The sequence below is a fragment of the Pristiophorus japonicus genome, chromosome 20, assembly GCF_044704955.1.
Source record: "Pristiophorus japonicus isolate sPriJap1 chromosome 20, sPriJap1.hap1, whole genome shotgun sequence".
Lineage (NCBI taxonomy): Eukaryota > Metazoa > Chordata > Chondrichthyes > Pristiophoridae > Pristiophorus > Pristiophorus japonicus.
This window is the reverse complement of record NC_091996.1, coordinates 89360780-89385828: the sequence shown is the minus strand read 5'-3', so window position 1 is coordinate 89385828 and position 25049 is coordinate 89360780. Positions and strand designations below refer to the sequence as shown.

Genomic DNA, 25049 nt, shown 5'->3' with positions numbered 1-25049 from the left:
GGTGGAGGCAGATTCGATAGCAGCCTCCAACAGGGAATTGGATAAAATACTCGAAGGAGAAAAAGAAATGCAGGGCTATGGGGAAAGAGCGGGAGGGATGGGACTGCCGGCATCGCTCTTCAAACGAGCCGTCGCAGACTCGATGGGCCGAATGGTCTCCCTTCTGTGCTGCACCGCTCTGACTGATTTTAGACCAGTTGATCAGGGTAGGGGCCGGGGGCCTTGAACTTGGGTATTGCATTGGCTGTAAAGAGCCTTGAGACGTCCGGTGGTCGTGAAAGGCGCTATAGAAATGCAAGTCTTTTTCTTTTTACTCAAAGCATCGGTGCACTCGAGATCTGTCGCTAACGTTAAAAGTTAGTGTGCAGGTACAGCAGGTGATCAGGAAGGCCAATGGAATGTTGACCTTTATTGCAAGGGGGATGGAGTATAAAAGCAGAGAAGTCCTGCTACAACTGTACAGGGTATTGGTGAGGCCACACCTGGAGTACTGCGTACAGTTTTGGTCTCCGTATTTAAGGAAGGATATACTTGCATTGGAGGCTGTTCAGAGAAGGTTCACTCGGTTGATTCCGGAGATGAGGGGGTTGAGTAGGTTGGGCCTATACACATTGGAGTTCAGAAGAATGAGAGGTGATCTTATTGAAACATATAAGATCATGAGGGGGCTTGACAAGGTGGATGCAGAGAGGATATTTCCACTCATCAGGGAGACTAAAACTAGGAGACATAATCTCAGAATAAGAGGCGCCCATTTAAAACTGAGGTGAGGAGGAATTTCTTCTCTCAGAGGATTGTGAATCTGTGGAATTCTCTGTCCCAGAGAGCTGTGGAAGCTGGATCATTGAATATATTTAAGATGGAGATGGACAGATTTTTGAACGATAAGGGAGTGAAGGGTTATGGGGAGCGGGCGGGGAAGGGCTGGAGTCCATGATCGGATCAGCCATGATTGTATTAAAATGGCGGAGCAGGCTCGAGGGGCCGAATGGCCGACTCCTGCTCCTATTTCTTACGTTCTTATGTTGATGTCTCGGATATGGTACCGAGGTAGGTAAGTCTTGACACCTGGGATGGGGGGATTATCCTATGAGGTGAGATAGAAACATAGAAACATAGAAAATAGGTGCAGGAGTAGGCCATTCGGCCCCTTCGAGCCTGCACCACCATTCAATATGATCATGGCTGATCACTCACCTCAGTGCCCCTTTCCTGCTTTCTCTCCATACCCCTTGATCCCTTTAGCTGTGAGGGCCACATCTAACTCCCTTTTGAATATATCTAACGAACTGGCCTCAACAACTTTCTGTGGTAGGGAATTCCACAGGTTCACAATTCCCTGGGTGAAAAAGTTTCTGCTCATCTCGGTCCTAAATGGCTTACCCCTTATCCTTAGACTGTGACCCCTGGTTCTGGACTTCCCCAACATCGGGAACATTCTTCCCGCATCTAACCTGTCCAATCCCGTCAAAATTTTATATGTTTCTATGAGTAGACCAGGCCTATATTACTTAGAGTGTAGAAGAATGGGATCTCATTGAAACACATTAAAATTCTTCGAGGGCTTGACAGGGTAGATGCAGGGAGGATGTTTCCCCCGGGCTGGGGAATCTAGAACCAGGGGTTACAGTCTCAGGATAAGGGGTCAGCCATTTAGGATTGTAAATGTAGATTATTTTCTCTCAATCTGGTTCAGTAAAATTACTGAGTCGAATACCTCTTGTGCTTTGAACAAAGCAGTCTTTATTTTACCGGCCGGCAAGACTTATCAGACAGAGGATATACATTCTCGATCGAGTGTACACACTCCCTACGGATAAATGAAGTTACATCGTAAAGCGACAACAGTTATACATTCTCGGCAAAAGATAACAAGATAGGGCTAGAGTGACATCCTATCTCTTTTGGTCCCTCTTTCCCTTTGTCCACTCATAAGCCGACCTAAGTATGGTCTGATTTTAAACAAAGACCTTCTGTTAATGTTTCAGGTTAATAACATGATTTAATAAGACCTTGAGGTTTTTCTGCAAGCTGTGGGTTTTGTTTCAATATGTGTTAGTGTTGTAACATTTCGCAGTCTCGAGTCCGAGATGTCATGGCTATTCCTCCATGAATTCTTTGTTAGCTTATACTGTCCCTATACAATTCCCACGTTCTCAACTTCAATGTCTCTATACATTTTAAACATTCACATTCCCCCCTTTTATCATTCCATGATAACACTTAGGATCATTCTAGGAGTAAAATGTATAGGGAATGTGAACACACCTAATATCCAGAAAAGTTCCCATTTTGCGCATAAACATAAGACATGTAACTCTCGTCTCTGTCTCCCCTCCCATGCGCCGAAACTGTCATATATCAACACTATTATACAGACTGTGGCATACAGACAGTTTCATCTTATGGCTCAGGATTCAGATAAACAGTCCAATTATTTTGCTGATTAAAAGAGTTCAGTTTTCCCGTCTCTCTTCTCAGGTCACCGTCGGTGTAGCTGGCTGTCTATCACTACGGGTAAAAGTTCAAACTGGTCCACGTTCCAATTAGGATGCCAACGGCCTTGTTCAGCTATGGAGAAGAGGAAGTCTGGAACAGAAACAGGAGTTAGAATAACCAGTAAAATAGGTTCGTTAGAGGGTGGTGAGCTTGCAGTGGTGCAGGTGAACCCAGGCACTTTTCCCCTCAACCTTGGCTGCTGTGGGGGTAGTGAGTAACACCTGAAAAGGCCCCTCCCATTGTGGCTCTAATCCCTTCCGAATCCATACTTCCCTGGTGCCACGAGGGACAATTCGGGTAAAACTGGGAGGTCGAGGTGAGCATCTTGAACCTGGTTGTGAACTAGTCGCAGAGCTTGAGTCAGAGAAAGAACATAGGTGGTCATCGGTCGAGCTGAGATCTCATATCTAGGAACAATTTCCCTCATTAACACCTTAACAACAGTTTGAGCCTTATTGTCCAGGTTAGGGTAGGCTTCAATCCATCTGCTAAACACATCTACTATTACTAACACATATTTGTAACACTGAACTTTTTGCAACTCAATGTAGTCCAACTGAAATGTCTCAAAGGGACCTTCGGGTAGGGGCGTTTTACCCCAATCACAGGGGACTCCCTTCCCTGGATTATGTTGCTGACCAACCAGGCAACGACTACTGATGTTCTGGGTGAGCGCCTGGAGTCTAGGGTGCCACCAAGTAGCCAAAAGTGTGTCACTTGTGGTCCTTGCTCCACAATGAGTAGCAAAATGCATACATTCAATAACCCATAGAGCCAACTTGTCAGACATGCAAGTCTGTTCCGCGGGAGTGGTCCAGAGTTTAGAAACATTGTCATAAGTACATGCATAATATTTCCACAACAGTTTATCTTTTTCAGGAGCGTCCTCCTGTGCTTTTATAACATCTAGGATGGTTGGCCTTGGTTTTTCCGAGGCTAACTTATCCTTCGCAGGATTTTTAGTCTAACTCATAATTTTGGGCACTACCATCTGTTGGTCACGAGAGGCCTGTTTGGCCTCTTGGTCAGGACAACGATTCCCTACATCAACCAGAGAATTTCCGGCAGTATGGGCAGTACATTTGACAATGGCAATGCGTTTGGGGAACATGAGTGCTTGCAACAAATCAGATACTAACTGTTTGAGATATCTCATTCCCCTGTGAGGTTAGGAATCCCCTATTTTTCCATAATTGTCCGAAATCATGGGCCACCCCAAAGGCATACCTAGAGTCGGTATAGATATTGACTTTGAGATCTTTGGCCAAGATACAGGCTTGGGTGAGGGCGAATAGTTCAGCTTGTTGAGCAGAATAGGCGGTTTCAAAGCGGCAGATTCCAAGACCTGATTCTCCTGGTTTACTATGGCGTATCCTGAGATTCGTGTACCTTCTGGATTAATAGAAGTACTTCCGTCAACATACATAAACAATCATGACTGGGTTCTTCCTCATCTTGGGGTGGCTCAGTAAGAATACAGTCTGGATCTTCCATTGGTACATCAACTAAATCTTCCCTGACTGATGTGGCCTCTTAAATTAAAGATAAGCAATCATGACTGGGTTCTTCCTCATCTTGGGGTGGCTCAGTAAGAAAACAGGCCGGATTAATTGCAGTACAGTGCCAAAAGGTCAGTTTAGGATTGCCTGTGATTTCAGTGGGTTCTGTCGGATAGAGGGCCAGTCCACATTGCCCTGCACTGGGATCTCAATCGGATCAATGGGAGTATAACCCACTTGGGAGGGGTCCTCTGCCCACACATGAGGATCCACATAGTCAGGTATGTCCGAGCCAGTATGATGCTGTAGAGTCGTTAAGACCTTCTCGGGGTCCCCATGAAATTGGACTGTTCGGCCATGTTTTACGATTTGCACATCCCGGCTGGTAGGGTCAGCCTCATCTATGGCCTTGCGTACCATAACTCCCAAATCTTTAGCATGGTGAGGGGCTAATACTTCACGAGCAATATGCGGTGCCATTGTTAGGGGCTGTTTCCACAGATTCTTATCCACTTCCACAAAATCTGCCTCTCTTTCCAGTCCAGTCACTCTAGCCCTTAATAGAATTCCCTTCACTTCCCCTTTGTGATCCTGATAAAAGTTCTGCAGGTCCTGATTCTTTCCACTGGGATCGTATGCTAGGGTCACGTGATAGGGTGCCTGCGGCAGGTCCAGAGACCACCACTGAGGAGTTCTAGTGGTATAATACTGCTGCTTAAGGGTTTCCTGTTTTACAATAATCCCATCATCTCCACACTCCAAATGCAACTGGAATTTGCAGAGGAGGTCTCTAGCCATCAAGTTACAGTCCAGATTGGTTGTGATAACAACTCGATGTTCCACCGATTCTTCCTGGTAACCCATTTTAACCGGTTCTGACACTGGGAATGTCGAGATTTGTCCCAGGAATCCTGAAAGTTCCTGTGTTTCAGTAGAGGCAGGGAGTTCAAGCTTTGATTGTACAGAAGACATGAAGGCTCCCGTATCTATCAAAAAGGGTTGCCACTCATTCAGAATGGGTTCGTCGTCCGGGGAGGATCCCTGCACAATCAAGCTGCGTAGTCAATCGGGGGACAATTGACCAAAGGGGTTGTTCTGGGAGAAGTTAGTGTAAGATCCTCCTCTCCCCCCTTGCCCCCCTCCTCTTCCTCTTCCTTTTCCATGCTGACGGTAGGGGCAATTTTTATTCCAATGTCCTTCCTGCCCACAATTAAAACAGTCAATTCCTCTTACCCAGTCCTGGCCTCTTCCCATACCATGCCGGGGACAATAGGGAGGTTTATTAGCAGGGCTCGGGCCGTTTGGTTGTTTAGTATAACCGTATCCTTGCTTATCCATCCAATCCTGTATGCAACACTGCGGTTCTATTGATCCTTCCTCCCGAGATGGCTCTTCCTTTCTAGTCATGTATTCAGTCTTGACCCGGGTTGGGGGCGCACCTCCCCCCTCCCCTTTCTTTTCCTGCCAATAATATCTAACTGCCCTTTCCATTTGTCCGGATAGCGTGAGCAATCAAATAGTTGTTCGAAGATCACATAGACATCTATAGTGGGGTGGTCTGCAGCTTGTTGTGCATCAGGGTTTGGCATTGGTCTGACAGGGAATTGGTGTCGGGACTTTGGGATCTTGGAAATCATTTCTAGGTCGGAGGATGTTTCAGAGCTGTCTGACTGCTTGACAGTTCTGCGTCTCGATCGGCGGGGGTGTTTGCTATGTCTTTCACAACTTGGACTGGTAGATTGACTAGAAGATTTACGGGACTGTCTGTGAGTGAGATATAGTTCTGCCCTTTCGAGTGTGAGATCTGGTCCTTTCGGCTATATTGCTTGTGAACTGGGGATCCGAATCACTATCAGAGGATGAGGAGTCAGTTTGGGTTTGTTGCTTTGGTGGTATGGGGTTATTTTTAACTCCTCTCGCCGGAGTGTAAGGTGGAGGGTGTTGGGAAGAGGACTAGAGCAAGGGGCCAGGGGGTGCGGGAGGCGCCGTTGGGCGCTGAGTCAGTGACCACTCATCAATTTCATCATCAGCCTCGGTTAACACAAAGCCAGCCATTTGACTACGTAGTCGGTCAATACCTTTCTCAGAGGTCCCAGAGGATCTCTTAGTAAGTTTCTCGTGCGCACATTCTTTTTTTTTTAAGACGTCTACAGTTTTAACATGTGTTCCCTCTGTCAATGAAAGTCCTAATTTAATAGCATTTATTTGCCAACTTGACAGAAGTGATGCATCTTTTAATTTTTTTTTTGACAATCCCTGTGCTTTTTTTTTTACTACCTCTACGCTTCTAGTGCCACCTAGAGGCCATTGATCATCTCCCAATAATTTGTTCAGGGCTCCTGATAATTTTCTAAAGTCTTCAGCTCTTTCAGGGAATTCTTCACATAACTTTTGTAACGGACTATCCGCATCCGTTGTTTTATCCAACTGATTACCCATTACCGTGTCGTTACGCGTTCACGTAGTCGTGCGATTTAAACAAACTTAAAACGAACAGACTTTACTGAAAAACAGACTTAACAAACTTACTAATCTAACACAAAGCCGCGTCGCCCCGCGGCTCGCGTCACCACGCGATTCAACCTTAAACAAACTTAACACAAAGCCGCGTCGCCCCGCGGCTCGCGTCACCACGCGATTCCACCTAAACAAGCTTAACAAACTTAGCACAAAGCCGCGTCGCCTCGCGTCTCCACGCGATTCCACCTAAACAAGCTTAACAAACTTAACACAAAGCCGCGTCGCCCCGCGGCTTGCGTCTCCACGCGATTCCACCTAAACAAGCTTAACAAACTTAACAATAAACGGACTTACTGAAATCATCACTGACTTTCGCGGTTCGCGTTGCTGCGCGTTTGCGTCGGCCCACGTTTACTCGCGCGCGCTCGCGCCGCCGCACGTCTCGCGTCACCACGCGTTTACGTTGCCGTGCGTCTGCCTTCCTCCACTCAGCCGCACGCTCACGTCGCTGCGCGTCTCGCGTCGTTGCGCGTTCGCGTCGGCCCTACCTTCCGAGTTGCTGCGGGATTTAAATTCAGTCAGTGCCTAGACGGGCCAAGTGATACACAAGGTCGACGTCGTACCTGAATTGAACACCTATCCTCTATTTAATTCCCCATAAGCCTTATTTTATTCCCTGTGAGCCTAATTTTCTAAATTTGATTTCTTATGAGCCTTATTTAATTTCTTTTAGTCTCCAAATTTCCCTATCCGTTCGCGTCACTGCGCAGTTTAAATCCAATCAGTCAATGAAAGCCCTCATTTAATGGAGTTTTTCTGCCAACACAGGAGTGATTTTTTTTTTACTGCAGTGGAATTTTTCTCATAATTTAAAATCTCAGAACATTTTTTTTTAGCACCTATTTAGTACGTTACTTTTTTTTGTCTTTTCCATAACTAGAGAGAAGTCTGGCACGTAGGCTGTGGACTGCTTTTCGTTATCTCAATTGTTCCAGCCTCAAGGTCGTGTTATTTAATATAATATTTTTTTTGAATCCTTTTGAATCCATCTCAGTTGTTTTGCTGTGCCTTCTCTGAATGTTTTCTTTCAACGAGTTTTTCTTTTTTTTTTAACAAACCTATCCTTTGTGCATTTCCTGGCTCCGTAACTTATTATCCGAATATACGTAATTCAATAAGGTTCACACTCTTAAACTTCCCACATACAGGACAACACTACGAAGGGTTAAAACAAACTTTCATTCTGTTTGAGATAAAACAAACCACAACTCCCCGGCTTTTTTTTTTACAGTAAAAATCACAGAAGCATTTCTCATTTAAACAGACATTCACAAGAGTCTCTTTTCTTTCCTATTAATTTTTGGATCCATGATTGATCATCTAGCCCTATCTAGCTCTAACTATAACCTATCTTTCCAAGTCGCCGCTTGGTTTGCGTCATCGCGCAATTTCCCTATCTCTATCCCTATTCTAAGTTTGAAAGGTATTCACCAGATTGTCCCGGATCTCGTTCAGACACTACCTGAGAACCAGCGAGTGGCTAAACTTTCCTCAGACTTTTGAAACCGGGGGAAACTGGAGCAGTATTGAAATCATACTCACTCCAGTGGCCACTTTCCCCTCGTCTCGTCCAAGGCTAGTCTGGCTCTTAATTCGCAAGTTTTCGCCAGTCCGTTGAGATCCCACTTCTGACACCAAATGTAAATGTAGATTCTTTTCTCTCAATCTGGTTCAGTAAAATTACTGAGTCGAATACCTCTTGTGCTTTGAACAAAGCAGTCTTTATTTTACCGGCCGGCAAGACTTATCAGACAGAGGATATACATTCTCGATCGAGTGTACACACTCCCTACGGATAAATGAAGTTACATCGTAAAGCGACAACAGTTATACATTCTCGGCAAAAGATAACAAGATAGGGCTAGAGTGACATCCTCGTTCAACCTATCTCTTTTGGTCCCTCTTTCCCTTTGTCCACTCATAAGCCGACCTAAGTATGGTCTGATTTTAAACAAAGACCTTCTGTTAATGTTTCAGGTTAATAACATGATTTAATAAGACCTTGAGGTTTTTCTGCAAGCTGTGGGTTTTGTTTCACTATGTGTTAGTGTTGTAACATTTCGCAGTCTCGAGTCCGAGATGTCATGGCTATTCCTCCATGAATTCTTTGTTAGCTTATACTGTCCCTATACAATTCCCACGTTCTCAATTTCAATGTCTCTATACATTTTAAACATTCACAAGATGAGGAGAAATTTCTTCACTCAAGAGGGTGGTGAATCTTTGGAATTCTCTGCCCCAGAGGGCTGTGGAGGCTCGTTGAGTATATTCATCATCATGGGCAGTCCCTCGGAATCGAGGAAAACTTGCTTCCACTCTAAAAGTGAGTTCTTAGGTGATTGAACAGTCCAATACAAGAACCACAGTCTCTGTCACAGGTGGGACAGACACTGGTTGAGGGAAGGGGAGGGTGGGACTAGTTTGCCGCACGCTCCTTCCGCTGCCTGCGCTTGCTTTCTGCACGCTCTCGGCGACGAAACTCAAGGTGCTCAGCGCCCTCCCGGATGCACTTCCTCCACTTAGGGCGGACTGGTCTTTGGCCCAGGGACTCCCAGGTGTCGGTGGGGATGTTGCACTTTTATCAGGGAGGCTTTGAGGTTGTCCCTTGTAACGTTTCCTCTGCCCACCTGGGGCTCGCTTGCCGCGTAGGAGTTCTGAGTGGAGCGCTTGCTTTGGGAGTCTTGTGTCGGGGCATGCGGACGATGTGGCCCGCCCAGCGGAGCTGATCGAGTGTGGTCAGTGCTTCGATGCTGGGGATGTTGGCCCATCCTCTGTTTGGTGTCTTCGTAGACGCTCCCTCGAAACGAGGGTGACTTGCTTCCACGCCGGAAACGGATGAGTTCACAGGCGTTCCAATGATATTCCGGATCCTGAACTACATGTTGGTTCAGCCAATGGAGTTGGCTGAAGGGATTTCAGAAACGTGCTGCACACCGCTACCTGCTGGCCAGAACCTGCAATTGCATCAGTACAGGCCCCTATTTAATACAAGTTTCCCCTTCTAATTGTTTAGCTGAACTCTTGCAATACTGGACCACTGATCTGTAGACACGAGTTCAAATCTCACTATGGGAATTTAAATTAATAAATAAATCTGGTATAAAAGCAAAGTGTTATAATAACCCACAAATGTCCCTTTAGGGAAGGAAATCTGTCGCCCTTACCCGGTCTGGCCGATATGTGACTCCAGACACACAGCAAAGTGGTTAACTCTTAACTGCCCTCTGAAATGGCCCAGCGAGACACGCCGTTAGATTCAGGATTGCCAGCGATGCCCACATCCCATGAATGAATAATCCAAAACAGAAGTTGGACAATGCAGGAGCATTTTAGGGGAGTGTAATGAGGTTTGCCAGTCTTAGATAATCCAGTTAAACATCAGGGAGACCAAATCCATTGTATTCAGCCCCCCCCCCCCCCCCGGGCCACAAACTCCAAACCCTTGTCACTGATTCCATCCCCGCCGCTGGCTTCTGACCTCCATATCCCCCCCCCCCCCCAACCCCAAAAATAAATCAAACTGCAAATTATAATTTAAATGGAGAAAAAATTGCAAAGTGCTGCAGTACAGAGAGACCTGGGGGTCCTTGTGCATGAAACACAAAAAGTTAGTATGCAGGTACAGCAGGTGATCAGGAAGGATCTCATTGAAACACATAAAATTCTTCGAGGGCTTGACAGGGTAGATGCAGGGAGGATGTTTCCCCCGGGCTGGGGAGTCTAGAACCAGGGGTCACAGTCTCAGGATAAGGGGTCGGCCATTTAGGACTGAGATGAGGAGGAATTTCTTCACTCAGAGGGTGGTGAATCTTTGGAATTCTCTGCCCCAGAGGGCTGTGGATTCTCTGAGTATATTCAAGGCTGGAATTGATAGATTTTGGTAGAACCTTCAGCTGTCTGGGCCTGAAACCCTAGAACTCCCTCTGTAAACTGCTCCACCTCTGAAGATGCTCCTTAAAACATAAGAAATAGGAGCAGGAGTAGGCCATACAGCCCCTCGAGCCTGCTCCGCCATTCAATAAGATCATGGCTGATCCGAACATGGACTCAGCTCCACTTCCCCGCCCACTCCCCATAACCCCTTATTCCCTTCTTGTTTAAGAAACTGTTTATTTCTGTCTTAAATTTATTCACTGTCCCAGCTTCCACAGATCTCTGAGGCAGCGAATTCCACAAATTTACAACCCTCAGAGAAGAAATTTCTCCACATCTCTGTTTTAAATGGACGGCCCCTTATTCTAAGACTATGCCCCTAGTTCTAGTCTCCCCCATCAGTGGAAACATCCTCTCTGCATCCACCTTGTCAAGCCCCCTCATAATCTTATATGTTTCGATAATTCTTCTGAATTCCAATGAGTAGAGGCCCAACCTACTCAACCTTTCCTCATAAGTCAACCCTCTCATCCCTGGAATCAACCGAGTGAACCTTCTGTGAACTGCCTCCAAAGCAAGTATATCCTTTCGTAAATATGGAAACCAAAACTGCACGCAGTACTCCAGGTGTGGCCTCACCAATACCCTGTACAACTGTAGCAAGACTTCCCTGCTTTTATACTCCATCCCCTTTGCAATAAAGGCCAAGATTCCATTTGCCTTCCTGATCACTTGCTGTACCTGCATACTAACTTTTGTGTTTCATGCACAAGTACCCCCAGGTCCTGCTGTACTGTGGTACTTTTAAATAATAACTTGCTCTTTGATTTTTTTCTGCCAAAGTGCATGACCTCACACTTTCCAACATTATACTCCGTCTGCCAAATTTTTGCCCACTCACTTAGCATAGAAAATAGGTGCAGGAGCAGGCCATTCAGCCCTTATAGCCTGCACCGCCATTCAATGAGTTCATGGCTGAACATGAAACTTCAGTACCCCCTTCCTGCTTTCTCGCCATAACCCTTGATCCCCCGAGTAGTAAGGACTTCATCTAACTCCCTTTTGAATATATTTAGTGAATTGGCCTCAACTACTTTCTGTGGTAGAGAATTCCACAGGTTCACCACTCTCTGGGTGAAGAAGTTTCTCCTCATCTCGGTCCTAAATGGCTTACCCCTTATCCTCAGACTGTGACCCCTGGTTCTGGACTTCCCCAACATTGGGAACATTCTTTCTGCATCTAACCTGTCTAAACCCGTCAGAATTTTAAACGTTTCTATGAGATCCCCTCTCATTCTTCTGAACTCCAGTGAATACAAGCCCAGTTGATTCAGTCTTTCTTGATAGGTCAGTCCCGCCATCCCGGGAATCAGTCTGGTGAACCTTCGCTGCACTCCCTCAATAGCAAGAATGTCCTTCCTCAAGTTAGGAGACCAAAAATGTCTATGTACATTTGCAGATTTTTTTGTGCCCTCCTCACACATTACTTTTCCTCCCATCTTTGTATCGTCAGCAAACTTGGCTACGTTACACTCAGTCCCGGTTAATATAGATTGTAAATAGTTGGGGTCCCAGCACTGATCCCTGCGGCACCCCACTAGTTACTGTTTGCCAACCAGAGAATGAACCATTTATCCCGACTCTCTGTTAGTTAGCCAATCCTCTATCCATGCTAATATATTACCCCCAACCCCGTGAACTTTTATCTTGTGCAGTAACCTTTTATGTGGCACCTACCTCTTTGACCAAGTGCCTGTCCTTAATATCTAATGTGGCTTGGTGTTAAATTTTGTCCGATTACGATCCTGTGAAGCGCCTTGGGACTTTTTAACTACGTTAAAGGTGCTATATAAATGCAAGTTGTTGGTTGTTGAACGTCTTCTCTCTCTGCAGGTTGCCTGTCGACCAACGTAGGGGTTACTTGAACGTGTTCAACGCACTATTTCGCATCACCCGTGAAGAGGGAGTCCTCACACTCTGGCGGGTATGTTAACTCCAAGCCGTCACCCAAGCAGCCGGTCGACTCTACAAAGGGTTGCTGCCAAATAGATGCAGAAAGGCTGTTTTCCCCCCTGGCTGGAGAGTCTAGAACTAGGGAGGGCAGCAACTTGTCTCAGGATAGAGGGTGGCCATTTTGGACTGTGATGACGAGAAACTTCTTCGCTCAGAGGGTTGGTGAATCTGTGATATTCTCTACCCCAGAGGGCTCAGTCGTTGAGTATATTCAAGGCTGAGATCGATCGATTTTTGGACACTTGAGGGAATCAAGGGTTAAGCTCGAAGATCAGCCGTGATCTTATTGAATGGCGGAGCAGGCTCGAGGGGCCGTAGGGCCCAATCCTCCTGTTTCTGAAGCGCAAGTGCCACTTTCCACCCACCTAAACCAGTTTATTAAAAAGGCAAGAAAAGGCCTCCCATCGAAGGGACATGCGACTTGCCGGCAGGAAGTATTTCCACGGCCGTTTGTTTCCTGACCGGCTCCCAGGCCCGTCCCACGTTGCGGCCCTCCCATTGTCTCCAGTGCAGCAGCTCAAAGAGACACCGATCTCTTCCCCAGCAGCGGCCCGGAGGTAGGTTAAATCTCCATTTAAATGCAGGCGTTGCTATTGAGAGTTGAGGTGTTTTTAATCGTATGCTTTCTCCCTTGGCAAACCCCTCCTTCCCTCCCCTTCCGTGAAGTTACTGACTCTCTGCTGGCCCACCCCTCTGGTCCCTCACCGAAGTGGCCACTGTTCATTGATCGACTGGGCTGATACTCACTGGGGTTTAGAAGGATGAGAGGGGATCTCATGGAAACATATAAAATTCTGACGGGACTGGACAGGTTGGATGCAGGAAGAATGTTCCTGATGTTGGGGGAAAGTCCAGAACCAGGGGACACAGTCTTAAGGATAAGGGGTGTAAGCCATTTAGGACCGAGATGAGGAGAAACTTCTTCACTCAGAGAATTGTGAACCTGTGGAATTCTCTACCACAGAAAGTTGTTGAGGCCAGTGCGTTAGATATATTCAAAAGGGAGTTAGATGTGGCCCTTGTGGCTAAAGGGATCAAGGGGTATGGAGAGAAAGCAGGAATGGGGTACTGAAGTTGCATGATCAGCCATGATCTTATTGAATGGTGGTGCAGGCTCAAAGGGCCGAATGGCCTACTCCTGCACCTATTTTCTATGTTTCTATGGGACACTTGAGCATCGGCAGGCTATTTAACCGGGTGGGGAACACCGGATTGGATCTCCCTCGCCTGGTGCACTGCCTCCCACTTCTCGGTACCGTGCCTCGGGAAGGATATATTCACCAGTTGGCTACTATTTCAGAGAAGGGGGGGGTGGGGGGGGGGGGGGGGGCGGGGCGGGGCGGGGGGGGAGTTCCCTGGTGTCCTGGGCCCAATACTTATCCCTCAACCAACAGTGCCAAAACAGGTGATCTGGCCCATTTATCACATTGCTGTTTGTGGGAGCTTGCTGTGCGCTATTTGGCTGCCAAGTTTCCCCACATTACAACGGTGACTGCACGCCAAAAAAAAAAAGTGCTTCGTTGGCTGCGAAGCGCTTTGGGATGTCTTCAGGTGGTGAAAGGCGCTATATAAATATAAGTTCTTTGATGTTGACGGTGGACACTGAATGGCATTAACTCGGACTGTCCTATGTTGCTCGTTATTTCCAGGGGTGCGTGCCGACAATGGCTCGAGCTGTCGTGGTGAATGCGGCCCAGTTGGCTTCGTACTCCCAGTCCAAGCAGTTCCTGCTGGGTTTAGGTGAGGCCTCCTCCTATCCGGGGCTCCCCGCCCCTCCCGGTTATTGTGTCTTAAAACCGTTTCTCTCTTTCCGCCCTCCACTCCCCCACCCCCCCCCCCCCCCCTCGGGTCTGTGCCGAATTAGCCGATCTCGGCAGCGGTTTGGTGTGACGGTTGGCCTCGGTGCCCTTGGAAGGTGAGATGGGGTGGGGGGGGCCGAGGGAAATCACCCACGCTTCCCACTGCCGTTGACCCACTGTCGATCCTCGCCGGAAAGCGCGCGGCGAGCCAACCGGGACATGCGCGGGGAATGTGATGCCCCCTCGCTGTCGAATAGTCCGCTGGCTGCCCGCGCTCACAAAAAGGGCTTGGTGTGCAAGGTACTGCGGGGGGGGGGGTTACCCAGCATCCGCGGAATCTAACCCAACCAAGAATTGGCATCTTCAGAAAGGCGTCTTGGCAGAAAATATTGTGCTGTGGATTTTATATACTCTACATACGAGTGTCCGAGTTAAACGCCGTGTATTTATTCTGCCTTAATTTAGGGCCGTCCAAACTTCCTGTGGGGGCTGGGGCGTCTTCACGCAAGCGATTCCGTCGTGCCCCAGCAACAACTTATATTTATATAGCGCCTTTAACGTCGAGAAACGTCCCAAGGCGCTTCACTGGAGTGTAATGCGATAAAACATTTGACATCGAGCCGCGTTAGCAGAAATTGGCGCAGGTGACCAAAAGCTGGATCAAAGAGGTCAGTTTTAAGGAGCGTCTTGAAGGAGGAAAGAGAGGTTAGAGCTTGGGGCCCAGGCAGCTGAAGGCACGGCCACCGATGGTGGAGCGATTATAATCAGGGATGCTCAAGAGGGCAGAATTAGAGGAGCGCAGAGATCTCGGGGGGGTTGTGGGGCTGGAGGAGATTACAGAGATAGGGAGGGGGCGAGGGCCAGGGAGGGATTTGTAAACAAGGATGAGAATTTTGAAATCGAGGCGTTGCTTAACCGGGAGCCAATGTAGGTCAGCGAGCACAGGGCGTGATGGGTGAGCGGGACTCGGTACGAGTTAGGACACGGGTCAGCGAGCACAGGGGGTGATGGGTGAGCGGGACTCGGTGCGAGTTAGGACACGGGACAGCGAGCACAAGGGGTGATGGGTGAGCGGGACTCGGTGCGAGTTAGGACACGGGCAGCGAGCACAGGGGGTGATGGGTGAGCGGGACTCGGTGCGAGTTAGGACACGGGCAGCGAGCACAGGGTGTGATGGGTGAGCGGGACTCGGTGCGAGTTAGGACACAGGGTCAGCGAGCACAGGGGGTGATGGGTGAGCGGGACTTGGTGCGAGTTAGGACACGGGGCAGCGAGCACAGGGGGTGATGGGTGAGTGGGACTCGGTGCGAGTTAGGACACAGGGTCAGCGAGCACAGGGGGCGATGGGTGAGCGGGACTCGGTGCGAGTTAGGACACAGGGTCAGCGAGCACAGGGGGTGATGGGTGAGCGGGACTCGGTGCGAGTTAGGACACAGGGTCAGCGAGCACAGGGGGCGATGGGTGAGCGGGACTACACGGGGCAGCCGAGTTTACGTCGGGTAGAATGTGGGAGGCCAGCCAGGAGTGCGTTGGAATAGTCAAGTCTGGAGGTAACAAAGGCACGGGGATGAGGGCTTCAGCAGCGGATGAGCTGAGGCAGGGGCGGAGACGGGCGATGTTATGGAGGTGGAAACAGGCAGTACCAGTTAAGCTGCGGATATGTGGCCGGAAGCTCACATTCACCAAGCTGCCTCATGGACCTAGCGTGTCGGGTTGATGTTCCCGGGAGCTGGGCAGCCCAGGGGTGGCCGCACTTGTCGGTCAGCCCTCGTCGCTCGGGACATCGGGGGTCGAGCGCTCAGTGTGGGGGCCAGAGTCACTGTTGGGTTCATCCTCGTGGTGAAATCCCTCAGTGTCCTCGCCCCCCTCCCTATCTCTGTAAGCTCCTCCAGCCCCACAACCCCCCCCCCCCCCGAGATGTCTGCGCTCCTCCAATCCTGCCCTCTTGCGCATCCCTGATTATAATCGCTCCACCATCGGTGGCCGTGCCTTCTGTTGCCTGGGCCCCAAGCTCTGGAACTCCCTCCCTAAACCTCTCCACTCTCCTCCTTTTAAGACGCTCCTTAAAATCCACCTCTTCAACCAAGCATTTGGTCATTTGACCTGAATATCTCCTTATGTGGCTCAGTGTCAAATGTCAGTTTGATTACCTGTACCCACCAGTGTTATACAGTGACAGACCTGTACCCCAAGTACTGTACCCCAGTGTTATATAGCGCCTTGGGACGTTTGACTATGTTAAATGCGCTATATAAATGCAAGTTTTTACAGCAATCCAGGCGGGAGCTTTCACGGTTATTTTTTTCCGGGGCCAGCGCTCACACTCGGTTTCACAACACTGAGATTTGAACACTCGAACTGTGGGTTGCTTCTCTGGTCCAGTCACCCCCCCCCCCCACAGTGCCCCAGTGTTCCCCTGCTTGCCGTAGTTTGTTCTGCGTGGCCTGTCCCTTTAACTTTCTGCGCATGCGCGGTACAGTGGAGAAAGCCGGTGAGCGGTCTGCTGTGGGATCCTTCCCAAGGGCCGGGCAATGACCATCTCCGACAAGCGAGAGTCTAACCACCGTCCCTTGACATTCAACGGCATTACCATCGCCGAATCCCCCACCATCAACATCCTGGGGGTCACCATTGACCAGAAACCTAACTGGACCAGCCACATAAATACTGTGGCAACAAGAGCGGGTCAGAGGCTGGGTATTCTGCGGCCAGTGTCTCACCTCCTGACTCCCCAAAGCCTTTCCACCATCTGCAAGGCACAAGTCAGGAGTGTGAGGGAACACTCTCCACTTGCCTGGACAAGTGCAGCTCCAACAACACTCGAGAAGCTCGACACCATCCAGGACAAAGCAGCCCGCTCGATGGGCACGCTACCCACCACCTTCAACATTCACTCCCTCCACCACCGGCGCCCCCTGGCTGCAGTGTGCACCGTCTACAAGATGCACTGCAGCAACTCGCCAAGGCTTCTTCGGCAGCACCTCCCAAACCCGCGACCTCTACCCCCTAGAAGGACAAGGGCAGCAGGCGCATGGGAACACCACCACCTCCACGTTCCCCTCCCAGTCACACACCGTCCCGACTTGGGAAATATATCGGCCGTTCCTTCATCGTCGCTGGGTCACAATCCTGGAACTCCCTCCCTAACAGCACTGTGGGAGCACCTTCACCACACGGACTGCAGCGGTTCAAGAAGGCGGCTCACCACCACCTTCTCGGGGGGCAATTAGGGATGGGCAATAAATGCCGGTCTTGCCAGCGACGCCCACATCCCAGGAACAAATTTTTTAAAACTGCCATACCCCTTACACCTTCGAATTATGTTCATCGAATTAGCAATACGGTCATGCACGGTTGTTGTACAAACTGATTGAGCAAGGCTTGGCGTTTGTTAGTTATCCAGGGCCCATGTCCGCGTACGGTTTACTGACCTCGGTTTGCACACCGCAGCATTGTTCTGATTTCCTGAATTGTGCTTTTGAACGCAGGTTATTTCAACGATAACATCCTGTGCCATTTCTGCGCCAGTATGATCAGCGGGCTTGTGACCACAGCAGCCTCCATGCCGGTGGACATTGCGAAAACTAGGTAAGGGACTGAGCTAAATTCTGATGGGACAGTGTAGAGGGAGCTTTACTCCGTATCTAACCCCGTGCTGTACCTGCCCTGGGAGTGTTTGATGGGACAGTGTAGAGGGAGCTTTACTCTGTATCGAACCTCGTGCTGTACCTGCCCTGGGAGTGTTTGATGGGACAGTGTAGAGGGAGCTTTACTCTGTATCTAACCTCGTGCTGTACCTGCCCTGGGAGTGTTTGATGGGACAGTGTAGAGGGAGCTTTACTCTGTATCTAACCCCCTGTACCTGCCCTGGGAGTGTTTGATGGGACAGTGTAGAGGGAGCTTTACTCTGTATCTAACCCCCTGTACCTGCCCTGGGAGTGTTTGATGGGACAGTGTAGAGGGAGCTTTACTCTGTATCTAACCCCCTGTACCTGCCCTGGGAGTGTTTGATGGGACAGTGCAGAGGGAGCTTTACTCTGTATCTAACCCCCTGTACCTGCCCTGGGAGTGTTTGATGGGATAGTGTAGAGGGAGCTTTACTCTGTATCTAACCCCGTGCTGTACCTGCCCTGGGAGTGTTTGATGGAACAGTGTAGAGGGAGCTTTACTCTGTATCTAACCCCGTGCTGTACCTGCCCTGGGAGTGTTTGATGGGACAGTGTAGAGGGAGCTTTACTCTGTATCTAACCCCGTGCTGTACCTGCCCTGGGAGTGTTTGATGGGACAGTGTAGAGGGAGCTTTACTCTGTATCTAACCCCGTGCTGTACCTGCCCTGGGAGTGTTTGATGGGACAGTGTAGAGGGAGCTTTACTCTGTATCTAACCCTGTGCTGTACCTGCCCTGGGAGTGTTTGATGGGATAGTGTAGAGGGAGCTTTACTCTGTATCTAACCCTGTGCTGTACCTGCCCTGGGAGTGTTTGATGGGACAGTGTAGAGGGAGCTTTACTCTGTATCTAACCCTGTGCTGTACCTGCCCTGGGAGTGTTTGATGGGATAGTGTGTTAGCGAACTTCAAACAGTGTTTCATGTATTAGACTTAGCGCAGTAAAACTTGTATTGTAAAACAAGGATTGTAAGCAATATTTTAATTTATTTCAGAGTTCAAAACATGCGGATGATTGAAGGAAAACCTGAATACAAGAATGGATTGGTGAGCCAACGTGTTGTCTTGAAACACTGACATTGAAGGTGGGAAGGGAGGAGAGATATTGTAGGGGGAGGTTAATCCCACTGCTGAAACCCCCAGTGACAGACCTGTACCCACCAGTACTGTACCCCAGTGTTATACTGTGACAGACCTGTACCCACCAGTACTGTACCCCAGTGTTATACAGTGACAGACCTGTACCCACCAGTACTGTACCCCAGTGTTATACAGTGACAGACCTGTACCCACCAGTACTGTACCCCAGTGTTATACAGTGACAGACCTGTACCCACCAGTACTGTACCCCAGTGTTATACAGTGACAGACCTGTACCCACCAGTACTGTACCCCAGTGTTATACAGTGACAGACCTGTACGCACCAGTACTGTACCCCAGTGTTATACAGTGACAGACCTGTACCCACCAGTACTGTACCCCATGTTATACAGTGACAGACCTGTACCCACCAGTACTGTACCCCAGTGTTATACAGTGACAGACCTGTACCCACCAGTACTGTACCCCAGTGTTATACAGTGACAGACCTGTACCCACCAATACTGTACCCCAGTGTTATACAGTGACAGACCTGTACCCACCAGTACTATACACCAGTGTTATACAGTGACAGACCTGTACCCACCAGTACTGTACCCCAGTGTTATACAGTGACAGACCTGTACCCACCAGTACTGTACCCCAGTGTTATACTGTGACAGACCTGTACCCACCAGTACTGTACCCCAGTGTTATACAGTGACAGACCTGTACCCACCAGTACTGTACCCCAGTGTTATACTGTGACAGACCTGTACCCACCAGTACTGTACCCCAGTGTTATACAGTGACAGACCTGTACCCACCAGTACTGTACCCCAGTGTTATACAGTGACAGACCTGTACCCACCAGTACTGTACCGCAGTGTTATACAGTGACAGACCTGTACCCACCAGTACTGTACCCCAGTGTTATACAGTGACAGACCTGTAACCCACCAGTACTGTACCCCAGTGTTATACAGTGACAGACCTGTACCCACCAGTACTGTACCCCAGTGATATACAGTGACAGACCTGTACCCACCAGTACTGTACCCTAGTGTTATACAGTGACAGACCTGTACCCCCAGTACTGTACCCCAGTGTTATACAGTGACAGACCTGTACCCACCAGTACTGTACCCCAGTGTTATACAGTGACAGACCTGTACCCACCAGTACTGTACCCCAGTGTTATACAGTGACAGACCTGTACCCACCAGTACTGTACCCCAGTGTTATACAGTGACAGACCTGTACCCACCAGTACCGTACCCCAGTGTTATACAGTGACAGACCTGTACCCACCAGTACCGTACCCCAGTGTTATACAGTGACAGACCTGTACCCACCAGTACCGTACCCCAGTGTTATACAGTGACAGACCTGTACCCACCAGTACCGTACCCCAGTGTTATACAGTGACAGACCTGTTCCCACCAGTACCGTACCCCAGTGTTATACAGTGACAGACCTGTACCCACCAGTACCGTACCCCAGTGTTATACAGTGACAGACCTGTACCCACCAGTACTGTACCCCAGTGTTATACAGTGACAGACCAGTACCGTACCCCAGTGTTATACAGTGACAGACCTGTACCCACCAGTACCGTACCCCAGTGTTATACAGTGACAGACCTGTACCCACCAGTACTGTACCCCAGTGTTATACAGTGACAGACCTGTACCCACCAGTACTGTACCCCAGTGTTATACAGTGACAGACCTGTACCCACTAGTACTGTACCCCAGTGTTATACAGTGACAGACCTGTACCCACCAGTACTGTATCCCATGTTATACAGTGACAGACCTGTACCCACCAGTACTGTACCCCAGTGTTATACAGTGACAGACCTGTACCCACCAGTACTGTACCCCAGTGTTATACAGTGACAGACCTGTACCCACCAATACTGTACCCCAGTGTTATACAGTGACAGACCTGTACCCACCAGTACTATACACCAGTGTTATACAGTGACAGACCTGTACCCACCAGTACTGTACCCCAGTGTTATACAGTGACAGACCTGTACCCACCAGTACTGTACCCCAGTGTTATACTGTGACAGACCTGTACCTACCAGTACTGTACCCCAGTGTTATACAGTGACAGACCTGTACCCACCAGTACTGTACCCCAGTGTTATACTGTTACAGACCTGTACCCACCAGTACTGTACCCCAGTGTTATACAGTGACAGACCTGTACCCACCAGTACTGTACCCCAGTGTTATACAGTGACAGACCTGTACCCACCAGTACTGTACCCCAGTGTTATACAGTGACAGACCTGTACCCACCAGTACTGTATCCCAGTGTTATACAGTGACAGACCTGTACCCACCAGTACTGTACCCCAGTGTTATACAGTGACAGACCTGTACCCACCAGTACTATACACCAGTGTTATACAGTGACAGACCTGTACCCACCAGTACTGTACCCCAGTGTTATACAGTGACAGACCTGTACCCACCAGTACTGTACCCCAGTGTTATACTGTGACAGACCTGTACCCAACAGTACTGTACCCCAGTGTTATACAGTGACAGACCTGTACCCACCAGTACTGTACCCCAGTGTTATACTGTGACAGACCTGTACCCACCAGTACTGTACCCCAGTGTTATACAGTGACAGACCTGTACCCACCAGTACTGTACCGCAGTGTTATACAGTGACAGACCTGTACCCACCAGTACTGTACCCCAGTGTTATACAGTGACAGACCTGTACCCACCAGTACTGTACCCCAGTGTTATACAGTGACAGACCTGTACCCACCAGTACTGTACCCCAGTGTTATACAGTGACAGACCTGTACCCACCAGTACTGTACCCCAGTGTTATACAATGACAGACCTGTACCCACCAATACTGTACCCCAGTGTTATACAGTGACAGACCTGTTCCCACCAGTACTGTACCCCAGTGTTATACAGTGACAGACCTGTACCCACCAGTACTGTACCCCAGTGTTATACAGTGACAGACCTGTACCCACCAGTACTGTACCCCAGTGTTATACAGTGACAGACCTGTACCCACCAGTACTGTACCCCAGTGTTATACAGTGACAGACCTGTACCCACCAGTACCGTACCCCAGTGTTATACAGTGACAGACCTGTACCCACCAGTACTGTACCCCAGTGTTATACAGTGACAGACCTGTACCCACCAATACTGTACCCCAGTGTTATACAGTGACAGACCTGTACCCACCAGTACTGTATCCCAGTGTTATACAGTGACAGACCTGTACCCACCAGTACTATACACCAGTGTTATACAGTGACAGACCTGTACCCACCAGTACTGTACCCCAGTGTTATACAGTGACAGACCTGTACCCACCAGTACTGTACCCCAGTGTTATACTGTGACAGACCTGTACCCACCAGTACTGTACCCCAGTGTTATACAGTGACAGACCTGTACCCACCAGTACTGTACCCCAGTGTTATACTGTGACAGACCTGTACCCACCAGTACTGTACCCCAGTGTTATACAGTGACAGACCTGTACCCACCAGTACTGTACCGCAGTGTTATACAGTGACAGACCTGTACCCACCAGTACTGTACCCCAGTGTTATACAGTGACAGACCTGTACCCACCAGTACTGTACCCCAGTGTTATACAGTGACAGACCTGTACCCACCAATACTGTACCCCAGTGTTATACAGTGACAGACCTGTTCCCACCAGTACTGTACCCCAGTGTTATACAGTGACAGACCTGTACCCACCAGTACTGTACCCCAGTGATATACAGTGACAGACCTGTACCCACCAGTACTGTACCCTAGTGTTATACAGTGACAGACCTGTACCCCCAGTACTGTACCCCAGTGTTATACAGTGACAGACCTGTACCCACCAGTACTGTACCCCAGTGTTATACAGTGACAGACCTGTACCCACCAGTACTGTACCCCAGTGTTATACAGTGACAGACCTGTACCCACCAGTACTGTACCCCAGTGTTATACAGTGACAGAGCTGTACCCACCAGTACCGTACCCCAGTGTTATACAGTGACAGACCTGTACCCACCAGTACTGTATCCCAGTGTTATACAGTGACAGACCTGTACCCACCAGTACTGTACCCCAGTGTTATACAGTGACAGACCTGTACCCACCAGTACTATACACCAGTGTTATACAGTGACAGACCTGTACCCACCAGTACTGTACCCCAGTGTTATACAGTGACAGACCTGTACCCACCAGTACTGTACCCCAGTGTTATACTGTGACAGACCTGTACCCACCAGTACTGTACCCCAGTGTTATACAGTGACAGACCTGTACCCACCAGTACTGTACCCCAGTGTTATACTGTGACAGACCTGTACCCACCAGTACTGTACCCCAGTGTTATACAGTGACAGACCTGTACCCACCAGTACTGTACCGCAGTGTTATACAGTGACAGACCTGTACCCACCAGTACTGTACCCCAGTGTTATACAGTGACAGACCTGTACCCACCAGTACTGTACCCCAGTGTTATACAGTGACAGACCTGTACCCACCAGTACTGTACCCCAGTGTTATACAGTGACAGACCTGTACCCACCAGTACTGTACCCCAGTGTTATACAGTGACAGACCTGTACCCACCAATACTGTACCCCAGTGTTATACAGTGACAGACCTGTTCCCACCAGTACTGTACCCCAGTGTTATACAGTGACAGACCTGTACCCACCAGTACTGTACCCCAGTGATATACAGTGACAGACCTGTACCCACCAGTACTGTACCCTAGTGTTATACAGTGACAGACCTGTACCCCCAGTACTGTACCCCAGTGTTATACAGTGACAGAGCTGTACCCACCAGTACCGTACCCCAGTGTTATACAGTGACAGACCTGTACCCACCACTACCGTACCCCAGTGTTATACAGTGACAGACCTGTACCCACCACTACCGTACCCCAGTGTTATACAGTGACAGACCTGTACCCACCAGTACTGTACCCCAGTGTTATACAGTGACAGACCTGTACCCACCAGTACTGTATCCCAGTGTTATACAGTGACAGACCTGTTCCCACCAGTACTGTACCCCAATGTTGTACAGTGACAGACCTGTACCCACCAGTACTGTACCCCAGTGTTATACAATGACAGACCTGTACCCACCAGTACTGTACCCCAGTGTTATACAGTGACAGAGGAGTTATCCCCGACGTCCTGGGGGCCAATATTTATCCCTCAACCAGCATCGCAAAAACAGATTAAATGGGTCATTATCACATATTGCTGTGTGTGGGAGCTTACTGTGCGCAAATTAGCTGCTGCGTTTCCCACATTACAACAGCGACCGCACTCCCAAAAGTACTTCATTGGCTGTAAAGCGCTTTGAGACGTCCGGTGCTTGTGCAAGCTGCTGTATAAATGCAGTTCTTTCTGTACCTGAGGTGGCTGCTTATTCTCTCTCCTTTCAGGACGTGCTGTATCGGGTCGTCCGCCACGAGGGATTCTTCAGCCTGTGGAAAGGTTTTACGCCATACTATGCCCGCCTGGGGCCCCACACGGTGCTGACCTTTATCTTCCTGGAACAGATGAACAAATATTACAAGCTGTACTTCCTGGATCAGTAAAATGGTGACTCTGGCGGTCTCCCCTCCCAGGCTGGGGCTTGAAGGGGGGGGCCGGCGGGTGGGGGGGGGGTTGGGGGTGCGGCGGGGGGAGGGAGGGAGAGAGAGAGTTTATGAATGAATATTATTCGCCAGCTAGGCTCCGGGTTGTGGTTTTGGGGGTGGGGAATGGGACGGGGGGTTGGGGGTGTGTGTCATTGGTAACTTTCTTACCGGCTCCTCGAAGCGCTGAATTAGGGCAAAATTCCCGCCGCCTGTCCGAATCAAAGATCGTGTGCTTTTTGGGAGTGTTCGGAGAGCGTGCCGTGTCGCGTTTCGCCGCCGGGGGCGGGGAAGGAGCACGCGCTTTTGTTTTAACGCGGTGGGAAAGGCGTGAATCCTCGCTGTGGTCCGGGATCTCCTGACCTCTCCCCTGCACCCCCCCCCCCCAGGGGAATGGCCCCCTCCCTGGAGGAATGGCCCCCTTTCGCC

The 25049-nt window shown here is 49.3% G+C and overlaps 1 protein-coding gene across 1 annotated transcript in view; it reads left to right on the top strand.

Moving 5' to 3' along the window:
- The window catches only part of slc25a11 (solute carrier family 25 member 11), a 30683-nt gene extending 6045 nt beyond the window's left edge, over positions 1-24638 (top strand). Inside the window, exons 2-6 of the mRNA XM_070863318.1 lie at positions 12285-12375; positions 14054-14144; positions 17692-17791; positions 18865-18916; positions 24426-24638. Coding sequence (XP_070719419.1) covers positions 12285-12375; positions 14054-14144; positions 17692-17791; positions 18865-18916; positions 24426-24581 — 490 coding nt within the window. The 3' untranslated portion in view covers positions 24582-24638. The remainder of the gene's footprint in view (positions 1-12284; positions 12376-14053; positions 14145-17691; positions 17792-18864; positions 18917-24425) is intronic.
- The last annotated feature ends 411 nt before the right edge of the window (positions 24639-25049 follow it).